General features: G+C 41.4%; 1 protein-coding gene across 2 annotated transcripts in view; it reads right to left on the minus strand.

Moving 5' to 3' along the window:
* Positions 1 to 18,962, minus strand: part of fndc3ba (fibronectin type III domain containing 3Ba) — a 106,410-nt gene that overhangs the window by 59,469 nt on the left and 27,979 nt on the right. For both annotated transcript variants that reach the window (XM_067613582.1, XM_067613583.1), the window contains exon 3: positions 15,429 to 15,504. In XM_067613582.1, coding sequence (XP_067469683.1) covers positions 15,429 to 15,504 — 76 coding nt within the window. The remainder of the gene's footprint in view (positions 1 to 15,428; positions 15,505 to 18,962) is intronic.

An 18,962-nucleotide genomic window follows, 5' to 3' on the forward strand; every position in this document is an offset into this window, starting at 1 on the left:
GTGAAAACATTACGAAATACATAATTAAAATTAATTAAAAGTGGATATATAGGGCAACACTGATCCCCAAGTTAATTGGAAAAAAAATCTTAATGCTAATCTAACACACACACACACACACACACACACACACACACACACACACACACATACAATTTTAAAGCCTCACCTCAGAAAGTTAAACTTTTGTCGCCAAAGATTTACACTAGCAATATACACACATGTTCATGGTAAACATCCTGTCTCATTCATTACCACACACACACACACACACACGCACACACACACACACACACACATACAATCCCAGACAAGCAGATAATCTCATATGGTCAACTCTTCTATACTGACTCATTCATAAAAACAAAAAACAAACGAAAAAAAACACATCCTTGGGATTTCGTCCAGCTGCCCATACATACATTCACACACATACAAAAACAGAGGAGATGATGCAACATTTCATCAGATGTTTCTCATGATACAGCTGTCAAAGACAGCTGTGACTGGGCCCCCAAAGCACAACACACACACACACTCAAACACTGACAGAGTCCGGCGCTCACACACTCCCAAATACTTACATCCGTAATCATGCATTAACTTATACATACTGAATAAACACACACAACCATGCACACCTATCGATCAACAGCGCTGACAGTGAGTGTGTGTACTGTAGGCCGACTGTGTGTATCAGCTTGTGTTCTGTCTATCAGATGGGAGTAGCATTCAGCTTCTAGAAAGACATGAAACACTTTCTCTTTTTCCCTTCATGAGCCCTGCACATGTGGTCACCACATTGAAAGGAAACACAGACCCTCTTGGGAAAGCATGTGTGTGTGCGGTGTTGGTATCAGACCAAAGGAGCCTGTTTGTGAGCTGACCTACATACAAAACAACCAGACTCAGATGGATTTCCCAAAAACACACAGACAAAAAAAAAAAAAAATAGTAGTGCTAAATAGACAAGCTTAAAAAAAAAAAATCCTTATCTCAAAAGTACAACACACACACACACAATTTGTACACCCTATCAAAACCCCATGAAGGAGGCTGTCCGATCTAGATGGGTATTTGTATTCTTGTATGAGTCTGTGTTTGCATGTGTGCGTGCATCTGTGCGTGTGCATGTGTGCGTGCGTGCGTGTGTGAGTGTGTGTGTGTCTGGGTCAGTTGTGACGTGGCGTTGCCTGGAAGTTATGTAAGCATCAGTAGGGTAATGTTATCTGTCCTCGGAGCTCCAAGAGCGAGACACTCCCACGACAGCTTCCTCTACTGCCTAGCCAATACATACACACACACACACAGACACACACACACACTGTGGAGCACGGCACACACTGAGGAGCACGGCCTATTGTCATATATAAAAATGAAACAAATCCCCATAGATCTTAGACATAGATCTAGACAACTAATATAGCTACTAGAAGCTCAGCGAGAAAAAAAGGAGAGAAAGAGAGACAGAGTGTGGAGCATGATGCTAAGTGCAGTGAAAAAGACAGAGAGGATATGGAAGACGGAGCAGAAAGAGCAAGAGCCTACAGTTGCAGGAAATGTGGGAGACAACTTTAAAATAGCACAGTGTACTGTATATACTCATCCCAGGTTACTGTAAAAACATGTGATGCTACATGCACATAAATACACACACACACACACACACACACTAGAGAGCCCTCTGGTCCATCTCCGGTGAGTCAAGTCCGGCGGACATCTCTGCTGTGGGCAGGGTGAGGTTCAGTGATGGAGGAGGAAGTCAGGACTTCCTGCGCTGCCCTGCCCTCAGTAACGACACAGAAATTCTGCAAAATGACGCAGTACCTAGCACACGCATGAACCCACACATAGACGGACATGCATAAGTGCACACACAGCTGATGTGCTAGATATGGATGTAACAAACACCTATACACATGTGGAGAAAGAAAACACACAGCCACACCTCTGATCCTGACTCTGTGTTCTGTGCGACGAGTCTGTAATTTGAGTGAGCTGCTGATTTGCTGTGGAATGTAAATCATAAGCTGGAGAGTTGCTACGTTTGCACACTGGGTCTTACTGTATGTATGTAGTGTGTGTGTGTGTGTGTGTACACAGGTATGTGTAAGCGAATTCCTCAAGAGTGTGCCCCCTCAACTTATAGCCTCCGAGCTCAACGTTGCATAACAGTATCATAAGTAAACATTTGTTCTCAGTTGTGCTGATGAAGCTGATGAAACGATCAGTGCCATGACTACTTCATCAATGTCTGACATCAGCATATTAAAAAGCTGAAGAAGAAACAATCACTATGAGGGCTGTAAAACTAGGGTTCTATTTTATTAGCCCACTGGCTCGCACTCATATTTCAAATTAAGCACACTCTCCTTCATGCAGATTATGAAAAAAAACAAAACAAAAGTAATAAGCCTTTTACAACACCAGTGAAGAAAGCTTTCCATCCCTACTTGTGTAAAAAATGCTGCTTGTCTTCCATGCCAAACGCTGTATGGGGGTCTGATGATCGAGAGGTTCGCTGCCAGACAGAACATGCACTAAAGTCCATCTCTGGTTGTTTGCCCAGAGTAGCAGTAGTTGTGATGCCCATTCCCAAGTTGACTAGGGGATTAAATCCCATTGTAACCTGCTTCTGCTTTTTCAACTTTTACACTGTCTCTACAGATATAATTACCATGGAAGTTGTCCAGTTTCTACTCTGTGATTCCGAAGAGCTATCTGGGATCCGATTCAGGGGAAAACTGTAAATCTAAATGCCTTATATATCTATTTTGCAAAGAAAATACAAAAACAAAAAGACACAGGGTTTGTTATTCAACTTACAGTCACTAATGTCTTGATATACAGTCAATAAAAGTGATATTTCGTCAACCGAGGATGCCATTATTATCAATCATTTCAAAATGTTTTTATGTAGGTGGACACATAAACACTTCATAAATCTAAAATGTTTTTCAAACATTTAAAGCCCTCATGTGGTGCTTGATTTATATTCCAAGTAAATAGTGTTTCCTCTAATACGGAGCTGCCAGTCTCTCCAGGTCTGGGCCAGTCTCCAGGTGTTCCTAAAGACTTTAAGAATCTTTGGCATTTTTGAAATGTATTTATTGTATGATCTTTATTTATCCAGGTTAGTCCCTGTGAGCTCAAGTGTGTTTATTTTCTTTCTTTTTTTTTTTTTTTTTTTTTTATAAGGGAGAACCGGCCAAGACAGCAGCAGCACTTGAAGTGTTTAATACTCAATAGCCCCAGAGCAGTGCAAAATATGTGGAAGTTATTATAAATCAAACACTCCTGCTCTTTTTTTTATTTTTTGAGAATGATTTAATTCCAGATGGGGAGGTTTGCTCCTAAATGTGATACACCCAATTTATGGAAAAAAAACACTTAACACATTAGGATTATCATTAGTGTAACACACAACCCCCATGCTTTTGGTGAATTTGGATACTTTCAATCATTTTGGGACAGTATGCAACAATTTCTTTCATCTAAGTGACCACATACCTTATAGTGTTACATCTCATTGGGGGGGAAAAAAATCTCAACTAGCTCCAAAGGGTTAAATATCTTGAAATGTGATTTTAACATTAATCTTATCATGTTCTGATCCTGTATGAACGGTCATTAAGCATACAAGCCTTGATCTGTTCAGTGTTCAGCATTTAGCAAGGGTGATAGCCCATACCTCCACCCAGCCCAGATCTCTCTCCGGCTCTCCCCCACCCAGAGGAGGGGCGCAGTCGGCCGACCTACTTCTGGTGCTGGGTCTGCTCCAGAAGAGAGCAACGTAACGTCTGGAGGGACACTGAGCCCCAGCCATGCTTTGTTCTCAAGATTAACATGCGCAAAAACACACACACACACACAGACACCTTTGCAGCCTCACATGGATGCACACACAATCACACATAAAGACCATCATACACGTCAGATGTCATGCTGACATGGACCCACACACACACACACACACACGGTTGTCACACACATGCACACACACTTGATTTTTGGAACACATTGACATTTGAATAGTTTACACTGACAGAAATCGCGGTCACCTTGGCACAAACATCACGCACCAAAATGGGACACGAACACACAGACAATGATACAGTTACACATCTAGACATAACTACTGAACACACACGAGAGTACACACACACACACCCTAGCTTGCCCTTTTCCAGTATTATCACATGAGGCTATTCTCAGGTCTGCAGATATAATTGTTTTGAGTTTGGTAACCATGCAACATACTGCATGGAGTGACATGCTTCAGTTATCACTCTTGCCGCTCATGCACGACACACACATGCACGCGTGCAGACAGGCGTATGTGAGACTCCTGACATACATGTGCAAGCATGCACGTGCACACGCAAATATACACAATCCAGACACTGATGACTCATTGTATCCATTCCCTAATCAACTCTACATGTCTAGAGGGAAAGAGAGAGTGAGAGAACAAGAGAGAGAGCGAAGAAGTGCAACAGCTGTTGGTGTGTAAACAGACTCAGAGTCTAATAATCATTTCCTGCTATCCCTCCCTCGTTCCCTTCTCTTTCCCTCACTCCCTTGAATCCTCAAGATGCAACAAATTCTCAAACCTTGACCTACTAAAAGAACAGCAATGCTTTTACTCAGTTTTACTAATTTTCCCCCAAGCTGCTACTTTTGTACCCAGCTGTACTCCTCACCATTCCTCCCCTCACTCTCCTCCTTCTATCTCTCCACATGTTAATGTGGGGCATTCCTTGTGTATGAGTCACAGTCTGAACAGCACTGAGTTTGTGTCCAACACAAAGAGTAGAGAAAGTGTGTGAAGGGAGAAATAGGAAGAGAAGAGAAGAGGAGAGAAGAAGAAGAGAAGAAGAAGAGAAGAGAAGAGAAGAGAACAGAACAGAACAAAACAGAACAGAACAGAACAGAACAGAACAGAACGGAACAGAACAGAATAGAACAGAAGAAGACAGAAGAGAACAGAAGAGAACAGGAGTTGTGTGAATGTCAGTGGAAAGGATGAAGGCAACACTGGAAGTCCTAGATTAGCAGGGACTTTCCCCCACTCCCCAACTGAATTCTACTGTTTTTGTATATGTGTTTGTACAAGAGTGTGTGTGTGTGTGCATGTCGGATGCTGTGGGATAATCAGACAAGTAAGGAAGTGTAGATATGGTGGAGATTGAGTGGATATGCGAGAGAAAATGGTAAAATGAACTTGTCTTTAAGATCAATATCACAACCTTTTCTCTACCAATCCCTCTGATCATTCTTCAACCTCATTGACTAGGCCCTCCCTTTGACCGACATACACTTCCGCCTATCCAATCAGATCAGGGCAACAGAAAAAAAAAGGGGGGCTTCCCTGTGAAATCTAAACACCCATGATGTAAACAATCACATGTGCAACCTACGCAGCTGTGCAGGAGGGCTCAAAAATCCAGGAACATTTGCTTTACTCTTTTTTAAATCCTAATCTTCTTTGGTGTTGGCGGTTCTCAACCTGGGGTCCGGGGACCCCCAGGGGTCCTTAAGGGGGTTCCAGGGGATCCCCAGAAAAATTAGGAATATTTTAATTTTGTTGAAATAGACGTTAGCTCGATGAGAGAATGTATAAGAATGAGTATTCTTTTCATAGGTTTCACACTCTTCACTGTTAATCTGCCAATCTACAGTATAGTTATGACAGACAGTTATGGAATAACTAAATCTTATCAGATGGGGATCCCTGAGATTACATCTTATCAAATACATGGCCACGGCCTGATGTGTATCAATTTGGGGGTCCTTGACACCAAAAAGGTTGAGAACCACTGATGTATCCCAATACCATTCACTGCTACCACAGCCCCATGTGATCAATAAAGTTTCATCCAATCTAACTGAATCTAATCTGAAAAGCAGCATGAGCAACATGTGGAGAGGAGTCAACATTTTTAAAAGGCCCTCGAGTGTTACATTGAAGTTTAATTTAATTTAGCTAACAGCACGCAAATCACCAAAACTGAAGTTACGGGAGTGAAGCTGCGGTACAGAGGAGGTAGAGAAAATTTTTAAAAATACTACAAGATAGAAACACGACAGGCAGAGAGAAGGAGAGACAGGGAAGCAAGGGAGGAAGTGAAGGAGGTCAGAAAAAAGAGAGGGAAAGGAGGAGGGAATGAGGGCGGAGGGAGGGGAAAAGTGCTCCAGCTGTACCCTGAGCTTCAAGGGAGCCAAGAATTTCATCCCTGGAAAAGCTCTCCTTCTTTTTCTCTCTGTCGCTCTCTCTCTCTCTCTGGAAAATTCTGTAAGCACTCCTCTACACAGCTGCTGTTCACACACACATCCACTTTCACACAGTCTTACATACAAAGACAGACACAGTATTCTCCAGAGTTTTTGCCCACTCTTCTCTTCTCCCCAAACCCCTCCCACCCCCATGTTGCCCCTGAGTGGGCTAGTCCCAACAGCGAATTCAATCTTCCCCGGAGCTGGCAGACCAAACCAAGTCAGCAGCACAGGGGTGGCTGGGGTCATTGCATAGAGGAAGTGGCCTCGCCCGGAATGCATGGCAGCAGACACGACCAGACATGTAGCGTCTGATTCTCTCACTCTATCCCTCTTTTTTCTTTCTTTCTGTCTCTCTTCCTCTATTTACCTTCACTCATTCTGTCGTTTTATTTCCACTCCATTTCTTCCTCCCTCCCTTCCTCCTTCTGCCTCTTCATGCCCTACTGTGTGAGGGCATTGAGTTTATAAGTGAGAACTGGGCAGGGCATACAACAACAATCAACTCTCTCTTTCCAGCACACACACACACACACACACACACACGCACACTGAAGTCAAGCTCTTAACTACCTTGTGCCAAATGAACCAAGCCAATCCTCTCTGTCCTTTTGTTTCTTGTAAAGTACATTTGAGTGGAAAATACTCAAAAAAAAAAAGAAATCAGCAGGTATGCCACACACAAACACACATGCGCACACAAACTGTGCCCAGAGGGACCACATTCCATTACACACCACCTGGAGTGAGAGTCCGTTCCCATGGTGACCAGTTTCCCAAATCTAGTGGGACATAACACAAAATTAAGACACACACACTTACACTTAACACACCCCCACAATCAGTTTTACAGCTGGCCCCAAGACATAAAATCTTGCAGGTAAATCCTCTGCAAAAAAATCTTCCTTTCCTTTCCTTTCCTGGCTGTCAAGTTAAAACTTCAGACACCCACACACATACAGATGCATGCATGCACCCAAACACACATCACACACGTGCGGAGGATGTCTCTATTATGCACTCACACTCTGCATGTGTCCCACCCTCCTCTCATTCCCTTTTTTTTCCAGCAACAATACAAAGTATATTCCATAAATACAGACTCAGCAGACATCAACCTGAAGCAATTTTAAACAGAGAGCGGAGGGACAAAACTACAGTGGTGAGTTAGCTCTTAAAAAATACTAGACTGAGACATCGCTGTTTGAGCCTTAAAGAATAAGTTCACAATTTTTCAAGTCTGTCTTAAAACAATAGTCAGGTGCCCATAGGAACAATCATTCCTCCTGTTTATACTGACCATTATAAGATCTTCTCCAATGGGCTTACAGTGTAAATGATGGGGGACAAAATCCACCGTCCTCATTTTGAGCAAAAAAATTAATTATTTAAAAGTTAAATAAAGTAAATTAAAAGTTTATCTGAAGATAATATGAGGCTTAATTTACAGTCTTTTTAGAAAAAAAAAATCCTTATTTGTGTCTAGACAGACAGTGTTTTCCTGTCCAGCTGCAGTGGAAAGATTGTAACAAAAACAAGGAATTTGGCACTAAAATGACAGTATCTTTGGAAGATATTGAATTTTTTTTTTTTTTTACTAATTTAGATGGCTGAAGTCACAAGTAAACTTTAAAAACACTTTTTTTGCAAGGAAAGAGTGTTGTGGATTTTGTCCGCCATCACTTACAGCGAAAGTGTATTATAAAGGGATCTCTTAACGGTCTGTATGAACAGAAGGAATGATTACAGTAAGAAAAACATGTGTATGTTCATTTGGGCACCAGACTTGAAAAACTGTAAACCTATCCTTAAACACTCACTACAGCACTTTTGGATATGGTTCCCCAGTCTGACAGACAACATTAAAATATAGCGGTTGGCTTGTCTTGGAGCTGGTTTATGGATGCGGATAAAATCTATATACTCTTACACAACAATATTTTTGATATGATCAACCAGTTCAAGTACAACATTAGCGATGTAAAGGTGAACATAGAGATGTCTGAAAGGCCGCATGCTGCAAACAATTAAAGCATTGCATAAATATGCAACACACATTAAATTGGTTACGGGATTCATGATGCCTGGGGCTAAAAGCATGTGCCATTTATACACATAAACAGAGGAGACAGACACACATGCAAACATTTTGCACACATTTTTCTACACATTTAGGTTGAAGAATATAAATCCATTTCCTTTTAATTTTACAAAATAGGGACCAGAACACATCAAAGCTAAAATATTTTGAGCATTTTACATATACTGCAAATTGTTTAGTTGACTGGATTACAGACATCAGACGCTGTCTCCCAGTTGCACAGTAGTTTTCAATAATTGTGTTTGATTGTCACGCTGCCCTATACGGGTAGGAGTTTGATTCCAAGACAGCTTTGAAGAAGTTCCTAAAACAACCCCCTCTGGTTACAAGCAGCAACGGGACCATCAGAAACAGTACTCTAAATTAAGCCTTTCTGAGAAAAGTGTATTTGTGTCTTCTCCCTCAGCTTGTTTAGAGCCATCTGGCTTGGTATAAACACAGGCCGCGAGACTTTCCACCATATTTCTCTCAACCAGCTATTTCCATTTACATCAAAAGGCTTGGAGTGTAGAAGTGCACACTCAGGCAGAAGGCTGGAGAAAGAGAACCTCAGCATGCTTCTGTAGTGATGCAGTGAAGCCAGCTAGAGGAATATCAGCATCCTCCACCCAACGGAGGCAGGGAGGGACTGAGGCAAACGGAGTGAGACGAAAATAGAGAAATGGACACAGAGACTAAATGATAGAGAGATAGAGGCTCCCCTCCTAGTAGAAAACACTTAGGAGGGAAGAAAACACAGGGTGCAACCCAATTCCACTATTCCTGTCCTTTCTTCTTTGGGTCATAGAAGAAAAATCTAAAAATTCAAGACAGACATGCAAGGGAGGAAAATTAGTGAAATGAGACATCCTATCCAGTCAAGCATCATCTAAAGTGACGTGATCAGTCACTAAATAAATGTCACCATTTTGCTAGCTGAAAAGGATTTTCCATCTAATTATGTGCATTTTTTTTCACTCATAATTTTATTATTTAATATTACAGATTATGATGATGTCTCATAATGTGCAAAAACAATTTGTTGGCCATTTTGGAAAAAAACAGCACATTTGAACTATGATGTCTCTGGCTGGCTGTGATTGATTGCACCACTGAAACGGAATGGAAATGATGGCAATAGACAATTAAAATGTGTTTATTGCTGAAAGAACACAGATGGTAGTGACAACAACAAAAAATACTGTATTTTTGTGGTGCTCTATAAACATATATTCCTTGTCATAAGACCAACATTCAGAAAACATCCGAGTATAACAGCATTATGAATCAAAAAAACAAATAAAATCTAAAAAACTAGAATGATATTCAAAGAGCGTCGCTGCTCTGTCTCGTCTGTCATCAGTGATTTGGCAAAACTGCAGTGTTGAGGTGATGTGGATCAGCTGCAGCATCAAACTACTAAAGCATTTCCAATGGTCCAATAAAAGACTTCCTAGCCGAGCAGAAATAAGGTAACTGGAACATCTTTAATGACAGCGGGCCTGATTGATTTTTTTTTTTTTTGGAGGAGCGTGAGATATGAATCAGAATCAGGATGCACCCACAGAGGGACAGAAAGTGGGCGACACAAAGACGGAGGGCAAACAAACAGCTCACATCTGCTGGTTAAACGCAACACAGACCTTGACATGATTCACACTCTGCTCCGTCCAGATGAAACACACACGCAAAAGAAGCATGTGCACACAGCTGGTGCAGACACCACATCACAGAGGTCACACTGACCACCATAACCATTGTTTGTCAGAAAAATGGCCTGGCCAACTTGTACTGCAGCTGACCATTTCCCATTATGTCACTGCAGTAATGCAGCTGTACAGACTTCATCATCCACACGTTCTGCATTCACAGACAGAAACCAGGCTGCATGGGAAAAGCAGAGAGCACAAACACCCTCGGGTAATCAATAAAATTCAATAATAGAATATTTTTTAAATTTGTAATTAGGTTAATTATCTATGAGAAAATAGCCCAAATAAACTAATTTGTTTGTTTTTAGATAGTTATTTGTTTGGTTTGACATTACACATCTGCAGCCAATTAAATTTCCCTCTAATCTCCAAAGGAATACTCACACATACACACACAAATTAATAAAGAGAAATGAATAATAAGAACATGAGGTTATGAAAATGGCAGTGTATGTTGTGACTCCGCTATCAGAATTTTGTCCTTCAAAAATTCAAAACAAGTTACATTCTGCATATTTCCCATGCTAGCTCAGTAACCGTTCTGCACGACAGCAAGCTTCAGATATAAAGCCAGAATCTTGGTCATATAAAAATAATCTGTTTTGAAAAATAACTTGTCTGATTTGGTTATTTCTACAAAAAAAAAGTCAATTACATCTACTAGTTCTCATCACTGAAATATCCAGAATCTATGAAGATGCAAATATCATTCAATGTTTAAAAGTTTTACTGCTGGACACATGATGTCGCTTACTCCACTGAAAAGTCAACTCTCAATACAAGTTTCCACATCACACTTGTGTAAGTTGCATACTACATCACCTATCACTCCAGACTACTTGTGATGTCCCAAATCATGCTCATATATACATATCTTAAACTGAGATTTAAGGTGGTTGCAGAGAAACTTTTCCCCCTTCAGGAGATGAATGTGAAAACAGCCTTTGAATATCTAACTCTGCGCACACAGACTTACATTCGAGTTCAATCCATGTGAAGGAACGAGAGGAAAAAGAAAATTGGACTCAAGGGGGACTTTAAAATAAGTGGTAGCAATGTGTCAACTGGACTTAATTTGTAGTCTTGTATCTTGAATGACAGTAGAAACACTTGATTCTAGTAGACACATAGAATATCTTGTACAAATAAGATGTGTTTATCATAAATGCGGTGAGTAGGTGATTAACTGCCAACAGGTAAAGTTCTTAATGCCATGAGAAGAGACTAGCTGATTACATATGTTGTGGCCAATGAACTGAGGACCTCTGGGATGTCCACAAGAGGATGCGTTATATCGTGACAATCAAACCAATCAAACTGTTGATTATGCTAAATCTCAACCAAAGCCGGAAAGCGTAGCTGCTGCCACCCAGGCCTCATGATGTCACATCGTCCCTGGTGGGGCACAGCTTCCTGCTCCTCACCCCCTGGCCTCATCATTCCTCATAAAAGTCCAACAAAGAGCAAACAACACAGTAAACCAACACAGCCTTGTAAAACACACACACACACACACACACACAAACACCCACACATATTAACACACTCACATTCCAGAACAGGGTGCTCTAACACACCCTCTAGAGTCTTGTCCTTTGATGTGAGTGTGGGAAAGCTCAGGGGAATGGTCTTAGTGGGGGAGGGAGAGAGAAAGGGAGTGGGGGAGGGGAAAGGAGGGAGAAGAGTGTATACATGAGAGCAACTCGATGAGACGGTGAGAGACTGGGAGTGGGAGTGGGGGGTGGTGGTGGTGAGGGGGGGGAGGGGGTCAGTTGAAGCTGACCCCCGGAGCACTGAGAGGTCAGTCTGTTTAAACAGGGGATGGAGACATGCAGACACACACACGTACACACACACACACACACACACACAGAGACACACACACACACACACATACAGAGTACATGCTAATTAGCAGGCTGATACTGGCAAAAATTCACTTCTATGAAAGTGGCGCAAAGCAACACAGAGAGAGTCGTAGATGCAAAATAACACAGAGACAAACAGGAAGAAAGCAGCAATTAAGACAGAGCTGATAAAGCACATCTCTGACATAACTGATAGAAGTAGCACCGAACTGAAACTACCTCCAAAATGTTCTTTATTTAAGAGCAAACATAAATTATTTGAACGTGCACAGCGCAGAACTGAAAGCATTTTATGGGCCCTGAGGTTATGGAATTTGTTGAGCTTAATAAAATTCTATGTTAAGTTTCAGTCCAAATAAAAGAGCATAATCCAGCCAATAGCGTTTAGCGGTGGCGTGGCTAATGAGCAGCACTTAACATTAATCCAACAAATACAATGGTTTCTCTTCTGCTCAAGGTTTGCTCTAAGGTAGAAACAGACAGATGAGGAGGAGAGGAAAGAAGGAAAGAGGGAGGGAGGCGGGAGGAAGAGAGGGTTCATATGAAAGAATCTCTTTTGGCTGCTGTGTCGACGTCTCTCGGCTGGTTCTGCCTTGGCAGAGCATCTGTGTCTGAGTGTGCACGTGTGTGCATGTTTGCATGCATGCACCGCAGTGCAGCAGCTAAACAGAGGTTACTTTATATAAAAGCTGGTTCCTGGTTGTGCCCTGAGGTCTCTGTAATCTCGCTCTCTGTCACACACACTTGCACATAAGTACGCCAGAGTGCAAACACACACACAGGCACACAAATACACAAGCGTGCGCAAACACGCATCTCTGAGGTCTCAGTAATCACACCAAGTCTCTGTCTAAAGAGCGACTCAGTTCGCCTTCAAAAAACACTGCCACACTCCACCTCTCATTAAACCCAGTGACCTCCTCCAGAAAGCGACAGAGAGAGAGCAAGAGTTTGTGTGTGTGTGTGTGTGTGCGTGCGTGTGTGTGCGCGTGTGTGGCCCTCCACATTAATATGTGCATTCAAACATGACCCCAAACCCCCAGCCCCCCATCCAATTAAGTGTCGTCGACCACAGTAAAAGGCACCAAAAACAGCACACACAGATACAAACTGTGCCTTTGATGCTAAATTTTGCATACAAGTGCACGCACACAAACACACAACCATCAGACCCCAACTACATCAATACTGTGTGTTTTTGCAAATCAGTGTCTGGTTTCTCATTCATCTATTCACTGTACACATTAAACCATTCTTTCATCTGTCCTTTATCCATCTTTCCGTTCATCTAATCAGCCAGTCACTCATCCATATCTAGAAATTTCTCTGTCAACTGTATCTGTGCATCTTTGCATCCATCCATCCAATCGTTCTATCACGTACTATATCTATCTGGCTTTATCTGTGCCTCCAAGGTCTGCCCGGGGCAAGCCGTCTGATTTCAGGGAAAAATTGAATTACACGGCGGGCGGAGAAAAAGAGGCGGGCTGTAATTAGTTAGAACATAGAATACGGGGTGGTGGTGGGGTTTTTTTTTTTTTCCAGTGGAGGGAGGGATCGGTGTCTGAGCCAAAACTGCACTCTCTCAAAGAAAACCTTCACACACAGGCAAAGAAAGAGTGACAGAGGAAGAGAGAGACAGACAGAGAGAGAGAGAGAGAGAGAGGCTGAGAGAAAAACAAAGAAACCCTTTCAAAGTTTCTGAGTAACAGCTTACTCTGCTGACATCATCAAAGTGAGACGCGATTCCACAAGAGTTGGGGGAATTCCCGTGCTACTGCCACCTCCTTCCGTCTTTGAGAGTCTCTAAGTGGCTTACATTTCCAGTCTTTTCATGTACTGATATCAGATGCAGCCAGAGGGTGAGACCATGGCTGCCCACTCTGTCCCAATCTGTCACTGAGTGGACGATGCTTTTAACTGGGGTTTTTAATTTGGAGATAACACGCTTAGATGCAAGCATTTCCCGTCTGCTTCCTTTTCTTCACCCTTACTGCTGCATTATTGACTGCTCTCTTAGAAGACCACAATAAAGGATTATTCTGGAGTTTTTGCATGTTTTACACCAATGTAAATCAGGTATTTTTAACATTACTTCTGACAATCTTCAAAACCATAATTTGTTTTGGGTTTTTTTTACAATTTTTGAAACATCGGTTTAGAGGCTTGTCATGGAAATTTAATAAAAATGGATTTCCCAAAGAGGGATCGTCTGTCAGAGTTTTGTTCCAACTTCATATGCATATGGAAATCAAAGTCTGAGTCAGACAGTGAGACAAAGAGCGAAATCAAACACTCTTATAGTCATAGCCACGCCCATCACTCAATGTTATAGAACACTCCGTGACCATTGTACAACAGTTGGTCCTTTGTGCATCCCTTATCACAGTCTCTTCCTGGAGGAGTTCTGTCTACTCATCAATCTGCCGGGAGGATGTGAAGTGAACACCATAACTAAAAGTTGAAGGTCGGACCACTTTCTCACGAGATTTATGCAAATAAAAGAAGTTTATATTGCACATGCACATCTAAGTATAAACACGTGACTCATAGAACAGTATGAATAAAAGTCAAAATTTCCATCACAGGGCCAAAGGGGATTAATCAGAGTGATCATAATGTCTGATGTTAAAATGTCGCATAACTGTTGTTTGGTAATGCAGCTGAAAGAATGCACTGTCAGTTTTGTGCATTCATTTGCTGGTGGAGAGCTCCAAAATCCTAGATTTGAGAGATGGTTGCTGAAGTTTGCTTTCCCAGGCTATGTTGTCGGAAAAACCCGGAAAACAGTTATCATAATGGATGTCATTAAAAAGGATAATTTGGTAGCTTCTTGCTTTAAACAAAAAGTGGAAAATTTGTCTGACTTGCTTCCAAATGGTAGTTTTTCCTATCTATTTTCCTGTTTATTTTCCAATCTTCCTGCAAGAGCACATGTGCACCGTTGTGCAAACTTGGAAATACACTTCCAAAAATCTTTTCTGTCAGCTGCATCACCACACAAAAATATTATGACTTTAAAAAACAAAAAAATCAAAACTAGCATTATACTCCCTGTCCCTAACACACTGAAATAAATGGAAATTAATTGTTTTGAAATGACATTAAATGTAATGTCATGTGCAGTGAGTGTTACTTTAAATGAGGCAGTTAGGCAATAACATAGAACAACAATGGTATAGTCCTTCAATGGGTAGAGTGAAAGTGGCAAACCTTCCACCCATAGCTGTATTCAGGAAGTTGACCAAGGTAAACATGTTTATTTTGCTTTTCAATTTGCAAACATTTTTGGACATACTTTATTCAAATTAAAAGTGAAATAAGTTCTTGTCTTTTCATTATTTCATTGCATTTTCGGTCGATATTATGTAAGCATAAAAACCAGCATTTAATTAAACTGATGGGAAATACTCTGGAAATACAGTGACTCACATCAGAGCAGACACAAGGCAACATTAATATGATAATAAAATAATATATGAAGGAACTGACCCTGGATGCACTGCAGTGAGCCGTCCTCTGCCCGGATGGTAAACGTCTCCCCCGGGTTCACCTGCACCAGGATCACCTATGCATACAAAAACACACACACACACACAAAAAGAAAAACCACATATTAGCAAGCACAGATGAGGTTAACTGATGAAGATCAGATGGCATTAAGGAAAAAAAAAATGTCACGTATAATGCCATAATCATACATCCATCTTCCAACAATCACAGAACAGGACAAACACTCTGCTGGGCAGCCAATAGGCTTGCAGATGTGACATAACACACAATAACCATCGGATCCTAGAGTAGGGCGGACACAGAGAGTTCACACATATGAATGAGGTGTTAAGCTAATGGTGAGACCTTGCTGCTGTCTCACACACCCTGATTAGAGAAAAGCCTTTCTGTTTTCACCACAATGACTGGCAGAAAACCACAGAAACCAGCATAATATGAGCAAACAAATACACATGGAGTGATGCATGTATCACAATTAAAGATTCAGACAGGTGAGCATGTACAAATGAAGCTAAACCATATAACACTGTTTTGATTGCAGAGTGTTTCTGCTGAATGTGCCTGAAGAGAGTATGTGTGCTCCTTACCGTCATATTCTCCGCATACAGATTGTTGAGAGTGTACACGTGGCTGTAGACATGAAACAGGTGACCCTCCATTGCACACACACGCATGAATTCACACACACATGCATGCAGACACAAGCACAGCCCTGTCTATGCTCTACAGGTGTGCCGTCGTAAAATCCTCATATCCTGCGTTCCTCCTGTAGTGTCTGCATGCTCTCCCATCTCAGCACTAACCCGCTCCTCTGCCTCAGACACACACACACACACTCACACACTTCCTGCTGTCTGCTGCAGCGGCTGCTGCTGTTGCTATGGGAACCCCAGCATAGTACAGGGCGACCCATGTTTCCCAAGGACTGAGAAAACCCCCATATCAGACCATGTGGGTGGGTGTGTATGGAGTGAGTGCATATATTTATGTGTTATGTATTCATCTACACAAGCCAAGATCACAGTATTAAAATAGTGATGCAGCACATTTGTTACCTTTGATAACATGATCACTGAAGCTTTAATTACATTAAAACAAATCATGGCATTTGGCAAAATCTTACCCATAAAATCTATTTAAATGTAGGTTATATAAGATTTGTATATAAATAGAATTGAATTTAAGAATAAAACAATTACTAGATGAGAATTTCCTCACTCATGTATTAACAAAAATGTTTTGTCAAGTTACATAAAGTGCAAAAGTCTGATTTTGGCGGGATCAACATCCTCCTAACATCTTATTTGGCTAGGCTACAAATATTTATTCAAGCATCTGCTGAAAAAGCAGATTTTTATCTCGGAGAGGACGAAGACATGTTTTTAATTTCAAAACATCAACATGTCAGTATTTTCAGTAAGTCTTTGAGGACTGTAACAGTTCACAAAGTTAATGAAATCTAATTTTGCTGCCTGGCATTTAATAGACAGAGCATAAACAAAAACTAGGGATGCACTGATCCGACTTTTTCAGTCCTGGTACCGATACCCGGGCTTTGGGTATCAGCCAATACCAAGTACCGATCTGATATCAGTGTTTAATTAATAAGCTGTATGCCTCACTGCGTGGAAGAGAGATCATTCTTTTACGTGTAAGACAACATTAGACTTGACTTTGTTTTCCTAACATTGCATTCCTACAAAAAAATGTAAACAATATGGGATTTTCTGGATTGAGTCAAGTGAATCTACTGATAGGTGGTGTTGACCGACCACAGCAGGTTCTCCGTCAGAAACACAGAAACCTGAACAAACTTTCTAAAGCAACTGACAGTAATCCCAAGACCATATATTTCTTACTGGAAGGCTCAGCGGTACCAAGAGAGGACAGTAATCCCAGATGGGAAAGTGCCCGTAGTAAGCCAGACGAGGAGCGCTAATGCTAACTGCCACCCATTACTAAATAATCAAACGGAAACTTGACTTTTATTAGTCGCTTGCTTTGACATAACCACCGTGGTTATAAAGTAGACAGTCAGGGGATTTTGTTAACGGTTAAGAAACATGTTTTGCTGTTACATTTTGCAGTTATATTTTAGGCTACACACAGTTTTCTTTTAGGAATTTAAGCTACAATAGCCGGTCTTATTGAGGTTACACGGACTCCTTGGGAGAGCTGCTATTTACTAAGGATGGCGTCTAAAACAACTTCATATAGTGTTATAAGTTAGCGTACACTTTCTACTGTCTATTAAGCCTTGTGCTTCACAATGCTGAAACAACCTGGCTCCAGCGGGAGAAAAGCGTCTAATGGCACCTAAGGCCCCGTCACTGGGTCTTCCTTTCTAGATAATAGATCGGCCAAGACTGGCCCCATTGTCATCCATGATGATAGTCACTCGCTGAACCACAGAGAGCAGAGGAGAGTGGTGTGACCATAAATGACAGCAAAACACAGTAGAGATTATCACACGGAGCTGAAATGAAACAAGTGCACATAAATGAGGTAAATAGCATAACTAAACATAGTCTCTACTGCGTGTTGGTGTCATTTATGGTCACACTACTCTCGTTTGCTCTCTGTGGTTCACTGCAGGCAGGGCTGAACCCTCTTTGTGTGTGCAGCACACAGCGCAGCAGAGGAGAGACAGTGAACCAGGCGAAGCACTCGAGTTGACGACAGCTACACTTGTTACGTCACTATAAATGCAATAAAAGCTTCATGACTAAAAAGCAAGCCCTGCAGTGATGATGGTATGATTTATTCATGTACAGATGTTTCGGGCAGACGCCCTTTGTCAGTGTGTAAACTGGCAACAGTGTTACAACCAAGTTGAAGAGCAACAATGTAGATGGTTCCATGTTCTAAATGGAAAAGAATACGGAACCTCTTATTGGCTACATTACTTCACTTCATTATGTCATAAGGGAGAAACTGTTACTGTGACATTAAATATGCACATTGCTGGCCTCGAAAACTTTTTTGGGATCTGTACTTTTTTGGATGCTAACAAATTAACTGTTACTTAACTTTGTTAAAATCAGGAAGGAACCAAATTCAAAAAGCAAGTGCTGTAAGTAGACTCAGGAACAACTTTCACTTTTTCAAAAAGGCCAATGAAATGCACCAAAGCTAGTGAAACAACAGCCGGTTTGGATGTGACGTCAGGACTTCGACTCTCGGTATCTTTTAACTCCATTATGCATATAACATTTATTTAACATAAAAAAATCATTGACTGATATATTGTTGCGCCCCAGCGATCATATATTGTATCTTGATCTTTCTGCTTGCATGCACCAAAGGAACACAGACTGACAGATAAACACACATAAACAGGTGTAGGCAGGTAGACACAGATAGACAGACAGGAAAGCTGATAGACAAGCAAGCAGACAAACACAAACACAGAAGTATGTACACAGACTCAACACAGACACTGAAGGGGTAAAAGAAAGCACATCCACACACACACACACACACACACACACACACTCAGACACAGTGTAAAAC

The sequence above is a fragment of the Thunnus thynnus genome, chromosome 16 (assembly GCF_963924715.1).
Source record: "Thunnus thynnus chromosome 16, fThuThy2.1, whole genome shotgun sequence".
In the NCBI taxonomy this organism is placed as follows: Eukaryota; Metazoa; Chordata; class Actinopteri; order Scombriformes; family Scombridae; genus Thunnus; species Thunnus thynnus.